The sequence below is a fragment of the Caloenas nicobarica genome, chromosome 2 (assembly GCF_036013445.1).
Source record: "Caloenas nicobarica isolate bCalNic1 chromosome 2, bCalNic1.hap1, whole genome shotgun sequence".
NCBI classification, from domain to species: Eukaryota; Metazoa; Chordata; class Aves; order Columbiformes; family Columbidae; genus Caloenas; species Caloenas nicobarica.
Window position 1 is genome coordinate 38,714,495 of NC_088246.1, and position 19,475 is coordinate 38,733,969.

The 19,475-nt window shown below is 36.5% G+C and overlaps 1 protein-coding gene across 9 annotated transcripts in view; it reads right to left on the bottom strand.

Moving 5' to 3' along the window:
* TBC1D5 (TBC1 domain family member 5) overlaps window positions 1-19,475 on the bottom strand; it is a 326,232-nt gene that overhangs the window by 119,339 nt on the left and 187,418 nt on the right. For all 9 annotated transcript variants that reach the window (XM_065628207.1, XM_065628203.1, XM_065628204.1 and 6 more), the window contains 4 exons: window positions 18,215-18,303; window positions 16,670-16,720; window positions 16,512-16,581; window positions 11,328-11,500 (listed from right to left, as the gene is read on the bottom strand). In XM_065628207.1, the coding sequence (XP_065484279.1) occupies window positions 11,328-11,500; window positions 16,512-16,581; window positions 16,670-16,720; window positions 18,215-18,303 (383 nt within the window). The remainder of the gene's footprint in view (window positions 1-11,327; window positions 11,501-16,511; window positions 16,582-16,669; window positions 16,721-18,214; window positions 18,304-19,475) is intronic.

Here is a 19,475-nt window from a genome sequence, read left to right on the forward strand (position 1 = left end):
GTCAATTTAACATGCATGCTAAATTTTACGCAAAACAAGATCCTTAATTCACTTGGGTTAATAAACATAAAATTCTGATAATTACAGATACAATAATGTCATATGAGCACTTTAAACATATGCTGTGGGAATTAAATCCTGGCTATTCCTGCCCACTGAGGACCAGTTTTTAATCTTCGATGCATGATATGTAGTAATGGATTTTACGAGTTGACTTTTTTAAATTTGATGATCAGGTTAATGAAATTTATAATGATATTTTTCACACCAAGTTCAAAATAGTAGTTAACTCCTTGGCAGAGGAATTCAGATTGGACATGTAATGGATGTACCAGCAACTGCTAGTGTGAAAGGATTAATCATCATTTTAGACTTTCATTAAATTAGATAAAATGGGATAGGCATGAATCAGAATATATAACAATTAATCATTGGACTTTATTGAGTCTTTTAAAAATCTTATTTGCTCCTGAGTTGATAACTAATCTAGGCCATTCTGTACGAGTTTGACAAACTCTCCAGATAATGACTGTGACTAGAACATTAATAATATTGTCATTTAACAACAAAATATTTATTCTCTATGCAAATATACATATATTTTTTTAAGATTTGCAGATGCTAAAGGGAATACCTCTCTCTTGGTCACCCCCAAACCTTGTAATTCAGCTCATTCTTTGCTATTGACATCTTTTGCCTTTATAGATTTGCTTGGTTTTTGAAATTTACGTACTGGATACACTGATGTGTACAGTTGACCAAAGTTTTTGTTATATGCAACCAGCAGTTAATGTAAATTGTTACAGCTATACACACTGGAATTCTTAGAAAATAAAAATTACTAAACTTTTGAAGTGTATTTATTGATCACTGAGAGCCACCCCAGTTAAATTACCATAAACCTCAACATCACAACAACTACTAATCCAGCTAATAGGAATTAAGGGAGATGGAAGATACATAATAAGCATCTGGGGGATATGGAATTTATCCCATGAGTGTAGTAAAGAGCTCATAATTTAAGAGTGCCAAAACCCAAGTGCATCATGAAGGTCTTTCCTCACAAGTGACATTAATTGCATATCCCACAGATGCTTATTACATATTCTATTTATACCTCCAAGAAGAAAAATATTCGTTTAAAGTTTAAAGGTTTAGTACTGCTTAAACACAATGTAACACAGCTGTCTCATGATGTCACAGGGAATATCAAAGGCTGCAGCACAGAGTCATAATGTAAGAAATAGTTTAGACAGAAGATAAATCAGGAGGCGCGTTTCAGTGGCAGAGTCCCAGAGCTCAGACGTATGGTGAAGCAGGATGTATAACTAAGTACTTTGGTTGGATATAGGATTATACCATTAAAAAGGTTTTTTCAATTACAATTATTGAAATAAGGAAAAGAGGAATTAAATCTATTTCAATTCTTTTAAACAATTTTTCAATACACAGAATATCTCAAAGCATTAATACTAACATATGAATTGCTGAGGTGAAAGATGCCATTATCTTTTTTACCGTTCAGTCTATACAAATATAAATGTGTAATCATTCACTTTTCTAGATATAAAACAGAATGGCATGTTGCAAACTTTTGGTGGGAATTATTTCTTTTCTTCTATTGCCTGATTACTCTTATGTGATTTTTCTCATAGATAAGTAAGACAATGGGGAGACTTCTTTGATTCAAGATGTCTCATATACTTACAGTTAACTGTATTTGCATTATTTAAAAAAACCCCAAACCTGATAGTGTTGGTTTTGCATGCCATTCCCATGTGTACTTGTTAGCAGAAACAGAATAAACCAGAAGGCCCAAGCTCAAACTCCAGCAGCGCACACAACATTTATTGATGTAAGTTGTAAAAAACTAAGGACCGTGTTTAGATGCTGTCTGGAATTTTGATTTAAGCACTGTAGTGATATTTAATAACATGCAACATATTACACAGTTCTGCTGCTACATTGCACACATGGGTATGTGTATAGATTTATCCAAAGTATCAAAATATTTTTTACAAACTTCTCCACCTCTGTTAATAAAAACCTGGTAGCATTATTGGTAGGAGTAACAGCAATCTGAAGCAGGGGGTGTTTCATTATATCTTATTACATTATAAAATGAACTTAAAAGACAGAACATATGAAATTTCTTTTCTCTCTCTGCTTTCTCAAGACCAAGAGCAAAATAAAACATACTGCTTGTGTGGCATTCAAAGATCACTGTATTGAACACTTTTTCAAACTTGAAAGACAAACATATATAAAGCTAATCAGAGAAAGCATGCTAACATGGTCCTAATTTCAAATAAGGTGATAAGAAATAAAGAAGATCATTAAAAATTACAGAAGCCAGTGTAAAAGTCTATGAAAAGAGACGCTCTCTTGTGGACTTCCCAAGCTGATATTATACTGGGTGATGCCATTTTGAATCTCTGAAATTTGGGAAAAATTATTGCCCTGTTGTCAATACATTCACAACTGAATAACAAGGTGAGGTGCACCCACTGCCTTCTTTCCTCACAAACAGTGCTACCTGGGAATTCAAGGATGTCATCAACAGCAGTTGATATCAAGCTGCAAATGGCAGGTTAAAAGTGTTTTCAGAGGAAGAAGACAGAAGAGCAGCACCCCTGGCTTTCTGCAAAAATTCAAGTGTGGCTCATTCATTGATTTCAAAACATGTATTTGAAACAAGCTCCTACTCTTGTCTGCTTTTGTTCTTTTTCACTAAGCAATTCTCTTTTGCAGTGCTGTGCACAGATTTTCTCTTGCCAAAATGTGTGGAGGCTTCACGCTAAGTTAACATAACTTAACCCTTTAGAGCCTCATTCTATCACCTTCAGTAAGAGGGGTGATGAAATTTTGTCGTTATTTTCACAGTACTATTTTGGAAAAATAATTCTATTTTTAGAAATATTTTTTAAAAAAAATAATTTCTCATTCTTTACCTAGACTAAAATACTGTGAATTCATACAATATGCAAAAGTTAGACAAAATTGTGCACCCTAATTAACAGCACTACTCTTGAGCAACCTATTCCTGTGACCTGTGTTAATGGATTTTATTTTTCAGATATGGCTGGCTTGCTTTAATATTTCATAGGATACTTTTAAAAATTCTTGCTTAAAACCACATCAGAACCAGAAAAGATACTCAAGGAATGACCTATTTGGAACAAGATTTTTTTTTTTTTTTTTTTTTTTTAATTGCTAAAGCTTCTACAAGTCTAGCAAGATATTGGAAGGAGGTTCACAAGGTCATGGAGAATTACTATCCAGCTTATCCATTTTAAAAGTTAGGACAGTCAGTTGTATTAGTTTCAGGGCAGGAAGTTTTGCTGTTTCATGTGCTTCTAACTCAAGAACTCCCAATAGAACAGCTGTCAGAGAAGACTCAGAAGATATAATCAGAATTATATAGGTCATCTGCTGAATTCCTCACCTTGGTGGCTTTTTTTTTTTTCCTCCAAACCCCTCACCTCAGTCTGTACCATTTGGTTAGACTGAAGGGGGAGAGAGCACTGTCCAGAGGGGTGGAAATGGGTATCCAAGAACTATGCTCATTATCTGTAGTGCAAACAAGCGTTGAACTGACTTGACTGCCTGGTCAACTATTACTTTTGTGGGAAGAAAAAGCAAGCATTCTTCCCAATGCTGACACTGAACTGCCTTTCATTTTCCAGATTAACTGCATTCCAAAGCACAACCAGGCACCTCTAGAGAAAATGCAGACAGGCCCTATTCCTACAGAATTACTATTTCACTAATTTCAACAATATGTTCATCAGGGATGAATTGTGGTTTCAGGATATAATTTTCTGCTAAAACTAAGGACTTGGATGAAAACAACCCCAAAGAACTAGATGATTAACATGTTCTCCTAGGCTGAGGGAGACTAAGACTGAAGACTGTGCTATCCCTGAAGCTGATATCCCACAACCTAAGGCAGTTCATATTGTTTCTTTCTCGAACGCAATTCTCTGTCATTCTTCTCCACATCCATGAAATCCAAACAGGTCTAGTTTATTCTGACATGGAATAACAATGAAATATTAAAAACTGAGCTTTTTAGGAAATTTAATTCCTGTGCTTCCAACAGGCCTACATTGTGCATTTAAGTATTTCATGCTCATTTGTTTAAATATTTCAAACAAAATTCTCTTATCTGTACTACCCACTCGATTTCAGTTGTATTTAAAGATGACAGTATAATTTTTACAAGTTAGTCACTAAAATGTGTTTACTGGTTTACTGTCTCTCGCTATTGCTCGTATTAAGGTTCCTCTTTGTATTCTAGCAAAGTCTTCTCTTTGGGTGGCATTGTTTAAGTGCATCAGGATGATGCAAAACAACCAAAAGATTCTCAGGGTTTATTAGTCTTCAGACTATCTTTGGGTATGGGCTTTCATCTTAAGGACTCAAGACAGGATGATCTGTCCCTGCTGGATTGTTGCACATGGTTCTATCCATTACTTTATTATCATCCCTAAAGGTATGTTTTCACAGGAAAATAAAGGGCATGCTGGTAATGCACGTTTGCATGCCCATACTAAATTGATTCAGATAGACCAGGCAAGACTAAGTACTGAGGAAGAAGCACTGGTTAACCAGAAAACAAATTATCCACAGACTTGGATTCTATGGGAAATGCTTTGGTTGCTATCAAGTGCTTAAGTCACAACTGCTGTATTTTGCCTACTAATATCACGTTAACATGCGCATGTTAGCACAGTTTCATTTTTTAGGCATATCCTGAGATAGATGCTTTCAGCAACAACTGCTTGACCTACCTATTGACTTTTCTGAACCAATTTCCAACATGAGTTTTCTAGACTAAGTTCTGTGTAGTTGAAAGAAACAAAATGATGCACTAAATTAAACAGTACTGGTTAACATGAACAGCTGATGTGATTTAAGTATAAAGAAAGCAAAGGAGAAGTAAATACTTGATATATGGCACCTTAAATTCCTTACATTTTTCAGCTTTTATAGTCAATTCAAATCCACTGGTCTCTAAGCCTACTTATGTTTAATGCCACCAGATGTGGGGTTTTTTTTAAGGGTGACAAAAGTAAAAATGGAAGCTTTCTTGCTTGTTTCTTTCCCAGATAAAGATAATTCCCTGTACTTCATATGGGAAGCACATCACCTGCATCAAGGAACAACATAATGACAAATCTGCATTCCATCCTCACAGCCATCCAGTACTACTCATTATCATCTCAGCACATAATTATGCGGCAGGAGAGTAAAACTCAGATGAACACTTTTGACACCTCAACCAATCCTTCATTCTGTTTATAGAGTGGGCTTTTACATTATGTATATGTTAAAGTCTTAAGTCTAAGATAAGACTAAAATACTATTTGTGAGAGTCAGGAAAAAGGATAAAATTGGAAGTTCAGCATACTATAATTTTCAGCCTAATATACAACAAGCAGCCACACAAAACGAAATATACATTTTTTCAGTCAATGAACCAGAAAGCTTTTTGGAGAAACTCAATAATAAGCAACAGATATCTATCGTTTAAGAACACAAAAGGGTGAGTAGCCTTGCTTCAAAACAGAAGCAGCTTCTGGAGCTAAGCAGGATTTCCTTGTTGCCTAAAAATGAGATACCTGAAGCACCCTGATGCTTCAAGAACCGTCCACATTTATTTGTACAGAGCAAACCCTCTGAGTTAGTAAACCATCACAATACAACTGGTATGTCAACAGCAGGAGAGGCAATCCCTCTCTCCATCAAAACATATTGTAGCTTTCTCCATTAGCTTCAGATGCGTTTTCTTCTGTCACCTAACTTTGAACTTACTGGTTCCTTCTCACAATACTTTTTTCACTATGCAAGACAGAACTCGCAGTAAAGTCTTGAGTTGTCTGAGTCAGCCCCCGAAAGCTTTATGTAAAAATCCAGTAGCCTGTTATCTCAATTTGCGGGAGCAACAGTGGATCGTAGCCTTTCTTAGAAAGGCCTGTTCATCTGGCATTAAATCCTTAACAAGCCCTCTACTGACAGAGAAGCTATAGGATTTATATTCCATTAAAATGTGCTTTATATGTATTGCCTTGTTTCAGTCAAACAGAAAATAATTACTGGAAATCAACAGCAATTTAAGTTACTAAGTTCAGGATTAGTTTGGTCCTGGACATTCAAATGAGAATTATTACTTTGTTTGGAAAGACTTCATATTCGCTTTGTCTTCGCCCTTGCTAGATACTCCTTTACTAGCAAGACCAGATTTTGGTTGTTCCCCTACTACATCCACAATAGCTCAAAGTTGCTTTCATTGTAATTGCTGTCCAATTAATTTATGACACTGGATTAAAAGCTACAGAGGAACTGTAGTTGGTTTGGACCAATTATTTCTCTCATTTTTTTTGGTGAAGTGTGAGAATCCAAAATAAACCCAGGCATCCTAGATGATCTGTAAAGCTCTCCTTAGGAAAACTGATCTTTGACCTACTTTTTCTGGGGATCACGAAGATTTCTTATTCTGATGACTGGTGGGATTTTTTTCTTTCTTTCTTTTTTTTCCCCTAGATACAATGAATATGATTTATGTTCTTTCACTGCACAGGCAAAATCCTTTATATTCTCCCTCCAGAGACCAATGTGCTTATGGAAAAGAATACCGCCTGGTACCATAATGGCATGGGAGAGAAACTAAAACAGGTGGATGCCCCACAGCAGTGCTCATAGCAAACCAGCTAAGAATAGTAATAGTGGAGCAGCACATCTGCTGTTGACTTTGCTGTCACATAACCTTTCTAATACTAGTTTCCAAGCTACACTCATGCCTAGTTACCTTGTAACTTGGTTTCTAGCCTTCTCTTCATTTTATTTTTTCCTTCGCTTCATGAGATTGGTTTCTTCCTGAAGTATAAGGGTGGTATCAGCCCAAAGGGCTGAAACCACATCTCGAGCTGCAGTAGGCAGTCTGTCTATCTGATTGATCATCATAGAGCGGGGTGGCAGCGGGAAGCAAAGTCATCGGCACTGAATGTTCTAAGAAGGCCTTTTTTGTACCGAGATTAAGCTATCATGAAATATTTACGCTCGCTTCTGCATGCGCTTTATTGTCTGTTGGGTATGTGCTTAGGAGGAGTTTGCTTAACCAATGTAATACTGCCATCAGTGTTAAGATGCAGAAGCTAGTGAGTTTATGCCAACAGTTCATATTTGTTCTTAAATAAAGCTTTTTACACTTATGCCGTGTCATTATTTTTGTCTGCATTGTTTCTATACAACCGTATCATATATATTTACATGATCTGGCTGTACTTATTGCATGCAGTTCTATGAGAATTTCATTTGATCCAAGATAATTCACTTTGAAACCCTCACTACACAACATAAAGTAGAAATAATAATCATGTTATGTGGGGCTTTTCAAATTGATTAATCTTTCCAATGAGTGTAAAAGTCCTCTACTAAAAATTGATATAAATGGAAGAAAATGTCTTAAAATACAGATATATGAAGACTCAAACTTCATCCCTTCTCGAGCTGAAAGCAGGACCTGCTTAATTTGCCACTGCAAACACTTGGCCACCACAGAGACTGCAGAGTGGTTTTGCAATAATTATTTTGTACTTTAACATGAATTAGATGTAAGGGTCAAAGAAATTAACACTAGAATACCATTTAACCTAGGACATTAATCATTGTTAACTCATCTAATTTTACAATTAAACTGAATATTCAATCTGTCAGCCCTTCAGAGTACCCAATCTTTTTGTTCAATCTTAGCATTTTTTTGTTTTTATTTAGAGAAAAGTTTATTATCAGGAAGCATGTCACTGAACTGTTAATGTAATCAATTCCAATTTATTTTCAAACCGTTCTTGTGCTTTACTTTACAAACTACAAAATTAGACATGATTAGGCAACTATTATAGTTTGGTTAGACCATACACAATTTCCAGTGCTACCAAGAATGTGAAAAAATGTTATTCCGCAAAACATTATTTTAGGGTCTAAAACCAAGCTAGAGACATGGCAAATAAAGAAGATTGAAGAATGAATAAGGCACAAAGCCTTATTGCTGGTTCCATTTTGGGTGACATTGATAGCAGCTGAATAATTATCACAGGGGCACGCAGCAGCTGACTGCAAGTCAATCAATGTGCCGTCTCACAAAATTTCCAGCCACAGAAATTCCAGTGCTAGGGCTGCTACTTTATATGACACCAACTTGAATGATCAGAGCACAGAAGTGTGGCATAGCCAGGACCCTAGTACATGTACACCTATATATATATACACCCATATGTATATACACACACCTATATATACCCTACTATACCTAACAGGGTTCTCTTTCTGATCAGCAATGAAATGAGACAGCCAGGTAACGCGAAGTCTGTTCACTGATGCACTCCAGAAGATAAAGAAATCCACTCACTTGAGCTAAAACTTCACAAAATGTGAACTACTCAGAGAAAAAGATTTCTTCTGAACTTGCAGCACCTCCAATGTGCAGCCTGGCGGACCAGGCTAATGACACCATGGTTTGCAGAGGCCTAACTGATGAAGAAAAAATATTTTTTTTTCCCCGCTGATATGATAAACGCTATAATGAGTACACTTTTCCACAAAGCCAGTATACAACCTTTGCACCACTGGACAGCAACCAAAATTAAAGAGTCGTATCATGCCTGTTAAAGCTGGTCTTGTAAGCAGGTAAGCATAATTTCAAGAAGCGTGTAACTACCTGTTATTTTAAAGGACAGTTTCTGAACATGGAATCGTACAACAGACCAGGGCGCCTGCCCTCCCAGCAGAAGAAGTCTCCTTAGTGTTTGAAAAATAAAAGGACTATTTGTAAACATCAAAGGTTGAAATCAACTGTATGAAAATACAAGAATTGTTTCTGCCTTGCCCCAGAAGGTTATAGAAGGATGCAAAGTAGAAAATACTGTATTTTTAAATAAATTAACTGTATAACTCGCTCAGGCTATGGCGGACTGCCACTAAATACCAGGCTTTCATGTTGATACTTTTCACCAGGAATGCCGTAATATCTTTTGAGGAAAGTTTCCAGTCTTCCTTCTAGCATTTGTATGCTTTTTCAGTGATACCAAGGCTGTCAGGTAAGTATTTGTTGTTGGCAAATCCAACAAACTTCAGCAAAACAATAAACTTCAGCAAAAAGCTCACATGAATTCTGCACTTGGGTTAGGTTTAGCAATTATTAATAACCTATTACGTTAAAGAAATGCTGTTTCTAGATCAAGAAATGCTAAATACAGGAAAAGATCCAGCATCTGAGACTGTCAGCTGGCTCATTACTGGAAATTACTATTCTGAAAAGCTCAGACATCATTAAAGGTGAGAATAATACAACACAGTCATGTTCCTTTCCCTTTCTTTTTCTCCTGTCCTCTTTATTAAATCAGAAATCAGAGAAGGATATGACCTCACAGGCAACCTACTTTCCTCTTCTGCCAGTGCAGAGTCATTCTCTGTGATACCATCCATTTCTGAGAGCTTTTCAAAGCCTATCTTTAAAGTATGCTGATGGTTTTTCCTTTGTTAATTTTGATATATTATTTTACAGTCTAACAGCTCCCTGTTAGTAAGGTTTTCCTGATAGTCAGTCTGAAGCTCTCTCTCATAATTCATTCCCTTAACTGTAAATTTCTTTATTCAGATTCAGTTCTATTTATGCCACGGCAGACTGCACTGTTCTTCTGTATAATGTTATAGGTTGAACTAAAGTCTATTTTTTTTCTTTCAATTATTTCTCTTACTGAGAGGCAAAATCTTATACTGAAGTGAATACTTACAGTACAAATTATTTTTGCCCCAGAATATCTGTCTGCAAATTTCTGAGGTTTATCTTATTTTATTTTCTGTGTGTTTTCATAAGACTTCATAAAAAAGAAACACTGTCTTTTTGTTTTCCTCGAAATTTATACTGCCTACTTATTCATTACTATCCATGAAGTTTATTAGGGATGCTTGCTTTCTCTTCCAGACTAGTGACGATATTAAGAAAATACACAACTCTACACTATGCAAAAAATACTGTAATAGGACAATCTGTCCTCTTCATACCTTTAATACCTCGAGTTTACTCGGTTTATTCTCCCTCTCCCTGTAACCCATTGCTACCAAAACTATGTAAATAAGTTTCATAGAATTACATTTGTCTTCCAAATACATGTTATTTGTAAGTCTGGGACTACTACTTAATCTTAGTTTAACTCTTCTCTATGTCACAGCATTTTTCCATTTTACTATAACATCAAATTAGATTTTAATGTTAAGTATTGCAGTTATGGCCTGACATTTACCTAGTCAGCTTTTCTCTCCCTTTTTACATTTTCTATTGAGTTGTTAAATGTAACTCACAATTACATTTGGAAACTCACACCTAGAAATTAAACCTTTTTAAAAATTATTATTTAAGGCAAAGCCAACCTTAATTTTATATCATTTCAAAAAATAAAAATAGAACAAATTAAAAGTGTAATTTTTCTGTCACTGCAACTGTACGTATGGTTTGCCAACTCTTTAAGGAATGATCAAAGTGAGCCAACTGTCTAGAATTCCAGGTGATGAAGGCAAAATTCCTTCTCAAAACCACAGTTAACTCCTGGTTCATCCAAGTTCCATGCTCTGTATTGATCCAGATCAACTATGGCAGCCAAACTGGTTTGGATGCAATGCTGTGCAAACACTCGGACAAGGCCACATCCAAAGTCATACCTGGTCCAAGAAGCCCCCCCTGGAATGGGACACACGATACACAACCAGCTGAACGGATCTGAGCCAGTTAAATGGAAAAAAGACTACCTGGGCTGACCCCTCATACAGACACTTTATTATCTCCACACTTCAGCTTTTAACATGCCCCACCACATCTGCACTACTAGCATCCAAAATCCCATTATTGCAATAGGGAAAACTTCACTCATACTGAACTGGTGATAGAAATAAGTAAATAAACCATTCAACACTAATGATTTCCCCTCTGCCCTCTTCTTTGTGGCCTATTATCCCATTTCTTCTTACAGAAAAAGCATAGGTAGAACATGTACTTGACTCAGAATATACTTCGTCACTGCACTGGCAGTCTTCATCAAGTTCTCTAACATGTTGCTGAACAGACTTTATCTCTACCGGGAATGCCACTGTCACAAATACAACTGTGCGGTGTCATTTACTGTAATGCTGCCAATTTAGTAACATGTAATAGATAACAACTACTTCTTTCTATCGTGTTTCCACTAACCCTAAATTTAAGGAAAAAAACCCCGCCATAATACAATGAAATAAAACAAGAAGGAATTAAATAATGTTTTGCAAAAACTTACATTCCATAAATCTGTGGAGCAATTTCCAATCGGTTCAGATGCATGTACAGCTCAATATCGTGTTTCTTCAGCAGATGATCCTGAATTTGGTTTACCTTTGCTACAATAGCAATAGATGGGCCCAAGTCCTGTGGCCTTGCAAACGGCATAGGTGTAATCATCACATCTTTCTCCTGCAGACACAGAAAACACAAGATAAAAAGAACATCCCATGAAGCTTTATTGTCTAAAGGGATTGTCTGCAAAGAGATTTGTTTCGTTGTAATAATTGGCTTCCAAGTAAACAAATTAATAACCCATTTCTTTCCCAGCGAAAGAGGAATCTCAAGTGTCCACTTCTGTGGAAGGTATTGTGAGATTCCTCTTCCTGGGGATTCCAAGGTTGACGCTCTTATTCTCCCTGTCAATTTTTACGTGTCTGCTTTACTTTTCATGCTCTGATGAAATGTTGACAGCTTTATTTCAACTTCAGTATCAGCAGTCTGAGTCAGTCCAGAGCAAAGCAGACGAATGGTAACTTAGTAGAGAATATATGCCCTCAGAGGTAATAGATTGCATACCAAATAGAAAGTAACTTGCTTTTGAACAAGCCTTTCTAAACAGGCTTCCCTTGCTCAGAAAAATCTGGTGACTGTACCTCAAAATCTATGCAACTTTAATAAAGCATCAGAAAACCTTTAAAACAAAAAAGAAATAGAACAGAGAGATGAACCTGATGACTAGAATGTAACTGGTTGGACCTAAAGGTTGTGCGAACTATGTAATGATCTAGAACATGACACACAGCAAGTGAAAACAGAGGAAGGAAACTACTGGAGCATTAGCATCCTTATACCTGATACTGCTTTAAACATGTTCTTCTTGCAAAAGAGTGAAGTATTATTGAAAAAAAGAGAGAATGCTAGCAAGAACTGCACCAACTAATAAACTCAACTGAAGAGGAATCATGTAAGAAGGAAGATGAGAAATAAAAAAAGAACAAGTCAAACCTATGAAGAGAAAGCTTGGGGAAAGGGAAATGGAGCTGTCAGGAACAATATTAAAGTTATAAAAGAAGGAAAATTGGAACAGTAAGAAGAGAAGGTTTCACAATAACTTCGTTGCAACATGTCATCGTGGCTCTCTGACCTGAAAGCTTCACTTTAAACAATAGTTATTGTTTTTCTATCCTTTTGCTCAGTGTATTGACAGAGAAGCATTATCAAGGTCAAAGGGTTAATACTTTCAGAAGACTTCATTACAGCTTAAACTGCTGAAATTCACTTGGTTCAATACAGTGAAAAGCACATTATTTTTAACATTCAATAACAATGAAAGGGTCTTTTTTCGTTGGATAGACTATCCCCAAGGTTGTTTCCTATGGTTATAGTCCCTCTTCAACGTCATTCTTTCTGTATCAGCATTTTAAGAGGAAGGCAGAGAAGCACCCATACTTCACAATCATTTACAACGTCGTTTAACATTCAAGTGGGCAGCGAACATTAAATAATTTCTACCAAAAAGCCTATTTTTCATGTTGATCTCCTTTGCTTGAAATATTTTTTCTTAATTATTGCATTTCTGTACTGCAGAAAATATTGTATGGTGCTGAGCAGTGATTTCAAGTCAAATGTTTCTGTTTAAAGATCTGATTAATTATAAATTGTATCTTAAAATCTGCTTAATTGTTGCTTTGCTACGGCAACTGCAGCAAAGGGACTGATCTGTCTATTACAGGGTGGTGTTTTGCCATGCTGTTGTGGTACCAAGACATGTTCATTTAAGATGCCCTAGCAAATCACTTGACAAAAGCTCCCTCAGACTGTCAAATTAAGCTCACTGAAATGGCATCCTTTCATTCAAAATCTTTTCTGTTCTCCCAATCAGAAATTTAAAGTAAAACATCTAGCATCTTAGGGACTAATAGGAAATATTGCTACTTACTTAAATACCGAAGTTCTTCACAGCTGCTGGTACGTTGAGAAAGGATATTATATTTCTCCTACCTCCTTTTGTAATTATTCTATTAACTTCTTTATTACCCATTTGGGCAGCCTTCTTTTTACCCTGATTTTTGTTTCTCCATTGTATGGCTATTTCTTATTGTTGTTTCAGACCTATTTCATTATTATGGTAGTAACACGCTAGAATGCAAAACACTGAAAAAGGGTATCCACTAATCTCCTTCCAATCTATACAGAAAAACATATTGCCTTAATGTTAAATGCCAGCCTGTAGTAATTTTTTGCATAAACTTACTAATTTATCTTTGAAACTAATAATAGAAGTCTGTAACTGCACATCTTCATAGACTGTGCATGTTCCATCAGCTGGCACACATCTGAGGTACAAACTTTATTCTGGGTCATTCGAGTTTAACTTCGGCTTGATACCACTGCAATCACTCTGATGACTCAAAAGATCTGTATTTTTAAGCTTTTCTTGATTATAAGCATAGATTCTCATACAGAAATCTCAATATTAGAATCTTTCTACTTAGTCAAACTCGTAATATGAGAAGATTAGCTAGTTACCCAGAGCTGTCTTTACATCATTAGTCATCTGTGGGCTTAAAGCCATCTTTACAAAGTTAGAAGACAGACCCTTAAACACTGGCTCGAGTGTCAAAAGATTCTGAATATCAAACCCAATGCAAGCTTCCTTTTATGGAGCAGTGACAAAACTGGAGTTATTTGTCACTTGCAGCATTTGTACACCTTGGCATAATGCAGCACTGACACATTGCTGACTGTCAGACTGACTGACTATCAACATGGCCAAGTGCATCAAGTAATACAGGCTGGCTTGCTGTTTTTAAAAGCATGAGGTAAGTAAATGGTATCCATCAAAATACAGTTCATCGGCATCTCAGAATTTAACCCTATTAACAGAAATCTTCAAAGCATGACAGAATCTGCGGGGACAGCAGTTGCAATCAATAATCAGTGCCTTGACTGTCCATGCCTCCTGGTTTCGTGCATTCCACCAAGAAGCTCCATGGATGACTACAGTGCACGTGATATGTCTGTTGTCCCCTGTCACGCAATTTGGTTGAGAAAATGACACCACATTTAGTCTGTTGAAATTGCTCCAAAAAATCACATCAGTTAGTGTGAAAGAAACAGCCCGAACAGAAAGATGCTCAAATCGACTAATACAACCAAACCGCCAAAATGCTTAGTTAGAAATTACTCACAGTGCCTGTGCCTAAAGCACAGAAGCCAAGTGGACAACATGACACTGTGCCCCTGCCCATATTCACTATATATTAAGTTGCCACATGAGATAAAACCCTCTCTTTCTTTTTGTGGGCTTCTATTTATAAGTCATTTGAGTGTATGGGTTTAGTCATGTACTGCTAACAGGAAATATACATGATGAGTCCCAAAGGGATGCAGTTCACAATAAAAAGATGAAAAGAGGGACAGGTCAGAGATATGCTATACTGTTTACAGGAGAGCATCAGGTTCACCTCTAAGAACAGTTTGAATAGTGATATCAGTGAAATGCAGCTGGAAAATTCAGATCAAGTATTAGGAACCAAATCCTGCCACAAAACTTTACCTACCACAACATGAACTAGAATGGCTGGCAGTTGATACTAATACAATTTATACATTCATGCATTTAGGAAACAAATGCTACAGCAGTAAAGAGAGGCTAGGACATAGTACAAGTATAAACCGTGGACAGATTTCTCTCATTAACCACTAGGGAATGGAGTAGCTGGAGAAGCTCCTCTAATGGCAATTGGGAGTAATGGAACCAACTGTTAGAGGCTATAAAATGTAACGTCTCTCAGAGCACAAACTTTCATTGCCGCCTTTGTGAAGATTCAGACTTTATTATGTAGCCAACCCTCAAAGTCATGATCGTAAAAGGCATACGTACAAGAAAGGATTATTAAAGATTATACATGTTTGCAAAGAACAAGAACAAACAACTAGATATTAATCCCTGCGCTTTGCATTGTTAATTTTTTATGCCACGAAAGGACTTGAAAGGGCAATGTAAACTTTCACCTTCTACCCAAGCACTGTAAAACTGTAAGCAGACCTAGTTATTTCCCGGAATAAAATTCAGCCTCAGACTTTACCACCTCCGTCACAGAAATTGGAACAAATACATTTGGATACAATGAATTCTTAAAAGCCACGCTCAGAGAAACATGTCTCACAGTTTTGTTGTTAGAATAAAAGTGACTGTGTAATAAGTTCATAAAATTTGTATCTCATATGCTTTATCCTTAGCTATTGAGAATTATGTAAAAACCCAACTCCAAATAGCAATTTACAACAGTAGATATCTTAGGTCAAGATATCGATGCTTCATGTCTAATAAAATATAGGCACAGATACCTTTAAACATTTAAAGAAAAGAGAAGCTTTTATGTGAGTCTCGGACTAGTATTTTGTTAACTCTAGATTCCCCACAGTCTATGTGAAAAATGCTGAAGTGAATCAAGATGGAAATAAGTTTGGAGGACAACTCAGGATACAATACATTGAAAGTCTTGGCAATGCCTGTAATATGACTATGTTTTGCTAGAGCCTTCTACATACAATCCATCACACAAATCAGTTTTCAGAATTAAAAAAAGAGAGATGTAAACAGAGAAAGAGACAGCAAAAAAGTATTAAAAGGAAATCTTGAGCAATTGCCTGAGGAAAAATGGACAGGGGGAACTATCCTTCATGCCATGCATGACAAATGATTACAGGCAAGGCTTAGATGGTTCCTAGATGGTCCCTGCAAAGAAGCGTTCTGTAGAACTAAACTCAGAACACAAAAAAAGCTTTTCCATGAAAAGAATCAACATACTAAATACCGTGGGATCTGTATAGCTACACAGGAGATCTGAGGAGGCAGAGACAGTCCCCCTGTTTGAATACCTGAGGTTAAGAAGATAAAAAAGGAAGGAAACGTAATGATGAAATCAGAGAAAGACACATCCTGACCTGTGATGGACAGACAATCTATGATCAAAGTTCTGCTTTCACAGCAAATTGTTTATATTGTAAACAGTTTAAAACAATGTAAGTCTCAATACATTAAACACTGCTTGTATGTATTTATTTACCAGGACATTTACACAGGTTTTGGGCATACATATGTGCCTGTGACAGACCTTTTGAATGGTACACAAGAACATCACTCGTACATAGGAGAATCTGAGTTTGCACAACACTTTAGAGCAATATTTACCTTCTGACTGTCATGTTCAAAAGTTGAAAACCAATGTTCTGCAGTTTTCATGAGACGTGTGAACATTGCACTGAAGGGGAAAAACCCAGAAACTTGGTGTTAAATAATGTATTACAAATAAAAGCAAATTAAATGTAAAGGAAGTTGTTAAAACTTACTAGGCATCATGTTCCAGATATTCAGGATTCAAAAGAACTTTCATTTCCTCGCTGAAAAAGGCAACAGTGAACAATCCAAATGTGAATGTTTATTCTTGGTCAGCATTCTGCATGTACTATTCTGTATTTATAAGCCAACTTTCATATAAAGTGCAAATGAGAAAACTAGCCTTTTTAATTAAAAAGAGCAACTCCATTGAACAAATGAAGTCTTTCCTTTTTAAAAAGATCAAAACCAAATTAGCTGCCTTGTCTGCACTACAATGAAGTAACCATCTAATTATTCCAAATAACAAATTACTGAATGTCACAATGTATTATTTGAATATGCTTGATCTAGAATAATTGATTGCTGCACAATCTATCACTGTTTGTCCCAAACAAAAAAAAAAATGGTTACTGGTCAAATATGCAGTATCAAAACATTAATTTATTTTGTTTTAATAGTCTGTATTTTTATTGTACTTTAACAGCAATTAATCAGTGACAGCACCCCTTTTCCATCTACTTTGCTGCTTAGCTCTACTTTTTCAGTGGGGATGGAACAGAATGCTGTGCATAACACATGGTTATTTTAAGTTACTTAGCACTGAAGAGCATCTTCTAGGTAATTTCAGGATATCTAAGGACTGACATTGAATAAAAACACACACTTGTAAATCATCTCCATCCTTATGCTTAACTGCCTTTGGACAATCACGCTGAGGGGTGCTAGCAGAGGTTATATTATACATTACATACAATTAAATTGTCTTTTATTCACTGCTGGACTCTAAAAGAGAGTGTAAAAAGACAAATGAAATGACCTAAATATTGTAAGTGATACAAGAAGGCAACTATTTAATTTCCTCCCTCCCCCCCCAAAAAAAAGCTTTACATATAGGGCAAGAAAAAAAGCATCTGAATTTGGTTGACAGACAGTCATATGGGATGTAGTATTTTATACATATGTAAATGACTACATGCACACACACAGACAGTGTGAGTGAAATGGAGAATCAATAGCTAAACCTAATATTACTACCAAGTCAAAGGATAGTCAGATACTGCAGCCACAACATTGCAGGTGATGAAAGAAATACCAATCACAACAATTTGTCTGCACTGATTGTTTTTTTTCTTTTAAGATGAGGAAAGAGAGTTGGTAACATGTCTGTTCAATGACTGTAATTCTCTAATCTGCTTCCTCTCGGCAATGACAAAACCTAAACAATTTCTGGCAACAAGAATGAGGTGCAACAGTAGGTATAAGCTTTTTGATTAAGGTTTCCCTTTGAGTTTATTGTCTTGCCTTTTTTCGCCAGCTAATATCTGTAAAGTGGCCAATGTCTGCACTTTTAATCCCCTTTCAGAAGCTGCGGTAGGGAAGATGAAATAAGGACATTCCCATAACAGCATGAGGACACAACCATTTCTGATATCAATTTATCAATTCTAAACAAAGAATTAAGTAACGCTCATTTATAAGTACTAGCCCAGCCAACTTCACTATTTTTTTTAAGATGGTGGATTTTTAATAGTATACAAATAAAACACAGTGCTTGCCTTGGTTGTGCAGCTTCACTGGCATGTGAAAAAGCTTGGTGGTCACAATGCAGGATAAAGACAATGGGAGCTAAAAGTTCATGCATACCCTAAACATAAAAGAAGCAAAAGCGGAGTAAGATTTTCCAGTCATACAATAGTTCATAATACATAGCATCGGGCAGCCAGCAATAATAGGTGCAGACTAAATAAAAGCAGGAACATTTATATTCTTAACAGAACAGTTTCATAATCAATGGCTTTTATCTTAAAGTCTGATTAAATCCAAATGTTTATTCTTCTAGAATATACAGATACAAGTTATTCTTCCTTTTTCTAACACAACAGACAATGAATTGGCAATGGTAGTCAACCCTGCACCTGGCAGTTTACTCCAAGATCTACGTTCATAAATATGAATTTTATTTATGATAATTACAATCATGATCCACAGTCCAAAGATCTGCAATAGAGACAAATTACAAAATGTACAATTATTTTTTATTTGATAAAGTTCCAAAACCAGCATAGCAATAGCCTTTAGAGGAGACAAGGGCAGCCATTTGGGAAATGAGAAAATGAAACTTATGTTCCTACAGACAACGGAAAAAGGGGTTTTTTTTGGTCTTCCTTTTTTTTCTAAAGCCATTATGTCAATATTAAAAATAAAGTCATTATAACACAATGCCTAGGTGACCTGGTACTGTTCCATTACAAACTACTACTCATATATGCAAACTATATTAAGATAAAGAAAAATCTAGAAACATGCAGGATTCGAAGAGAAAAAATTGGTGAACAGTTGAGGACTTAGGCCAGCATTAGAAGCAGGGCTGGGCCACCCAGGCCAGCCATCGATGCTTGTAGCCAGAGCTCACCAGCAACAGAACAAGAGTCTTGATTTGCCTTGATTCACCTGGGGCTTGTCAATTTGTTATCAGAAGCAACTGCTTCAGGAAAACATCAATCCTGTTGGCAAGTGGCAAGGCACTGCCAGGTAAAACTACAGCGTGCAGAATGGAACTTCATCTTCAGCAGATGTTCAGCCCTTTCCCTCAGAATAGATCAGGGAAAAGGAGGATCTGGGGTATCACAACTGGGGAATGTGGTTATGTGAGGGGAAATTGGGCTCCCAGTGGTGGGCCAGGACGGCAAGCAGGAACTATGCAAGCTACAGGCTGGGGTGGGGGTCAGCCATGAAAAAGTGAGGAGAGCCCTTCAGTGATGGAAGGGATGCGAGATGAAGGCTCGAGACCTGTCTGGCTGCCGCTGGATACAGGGA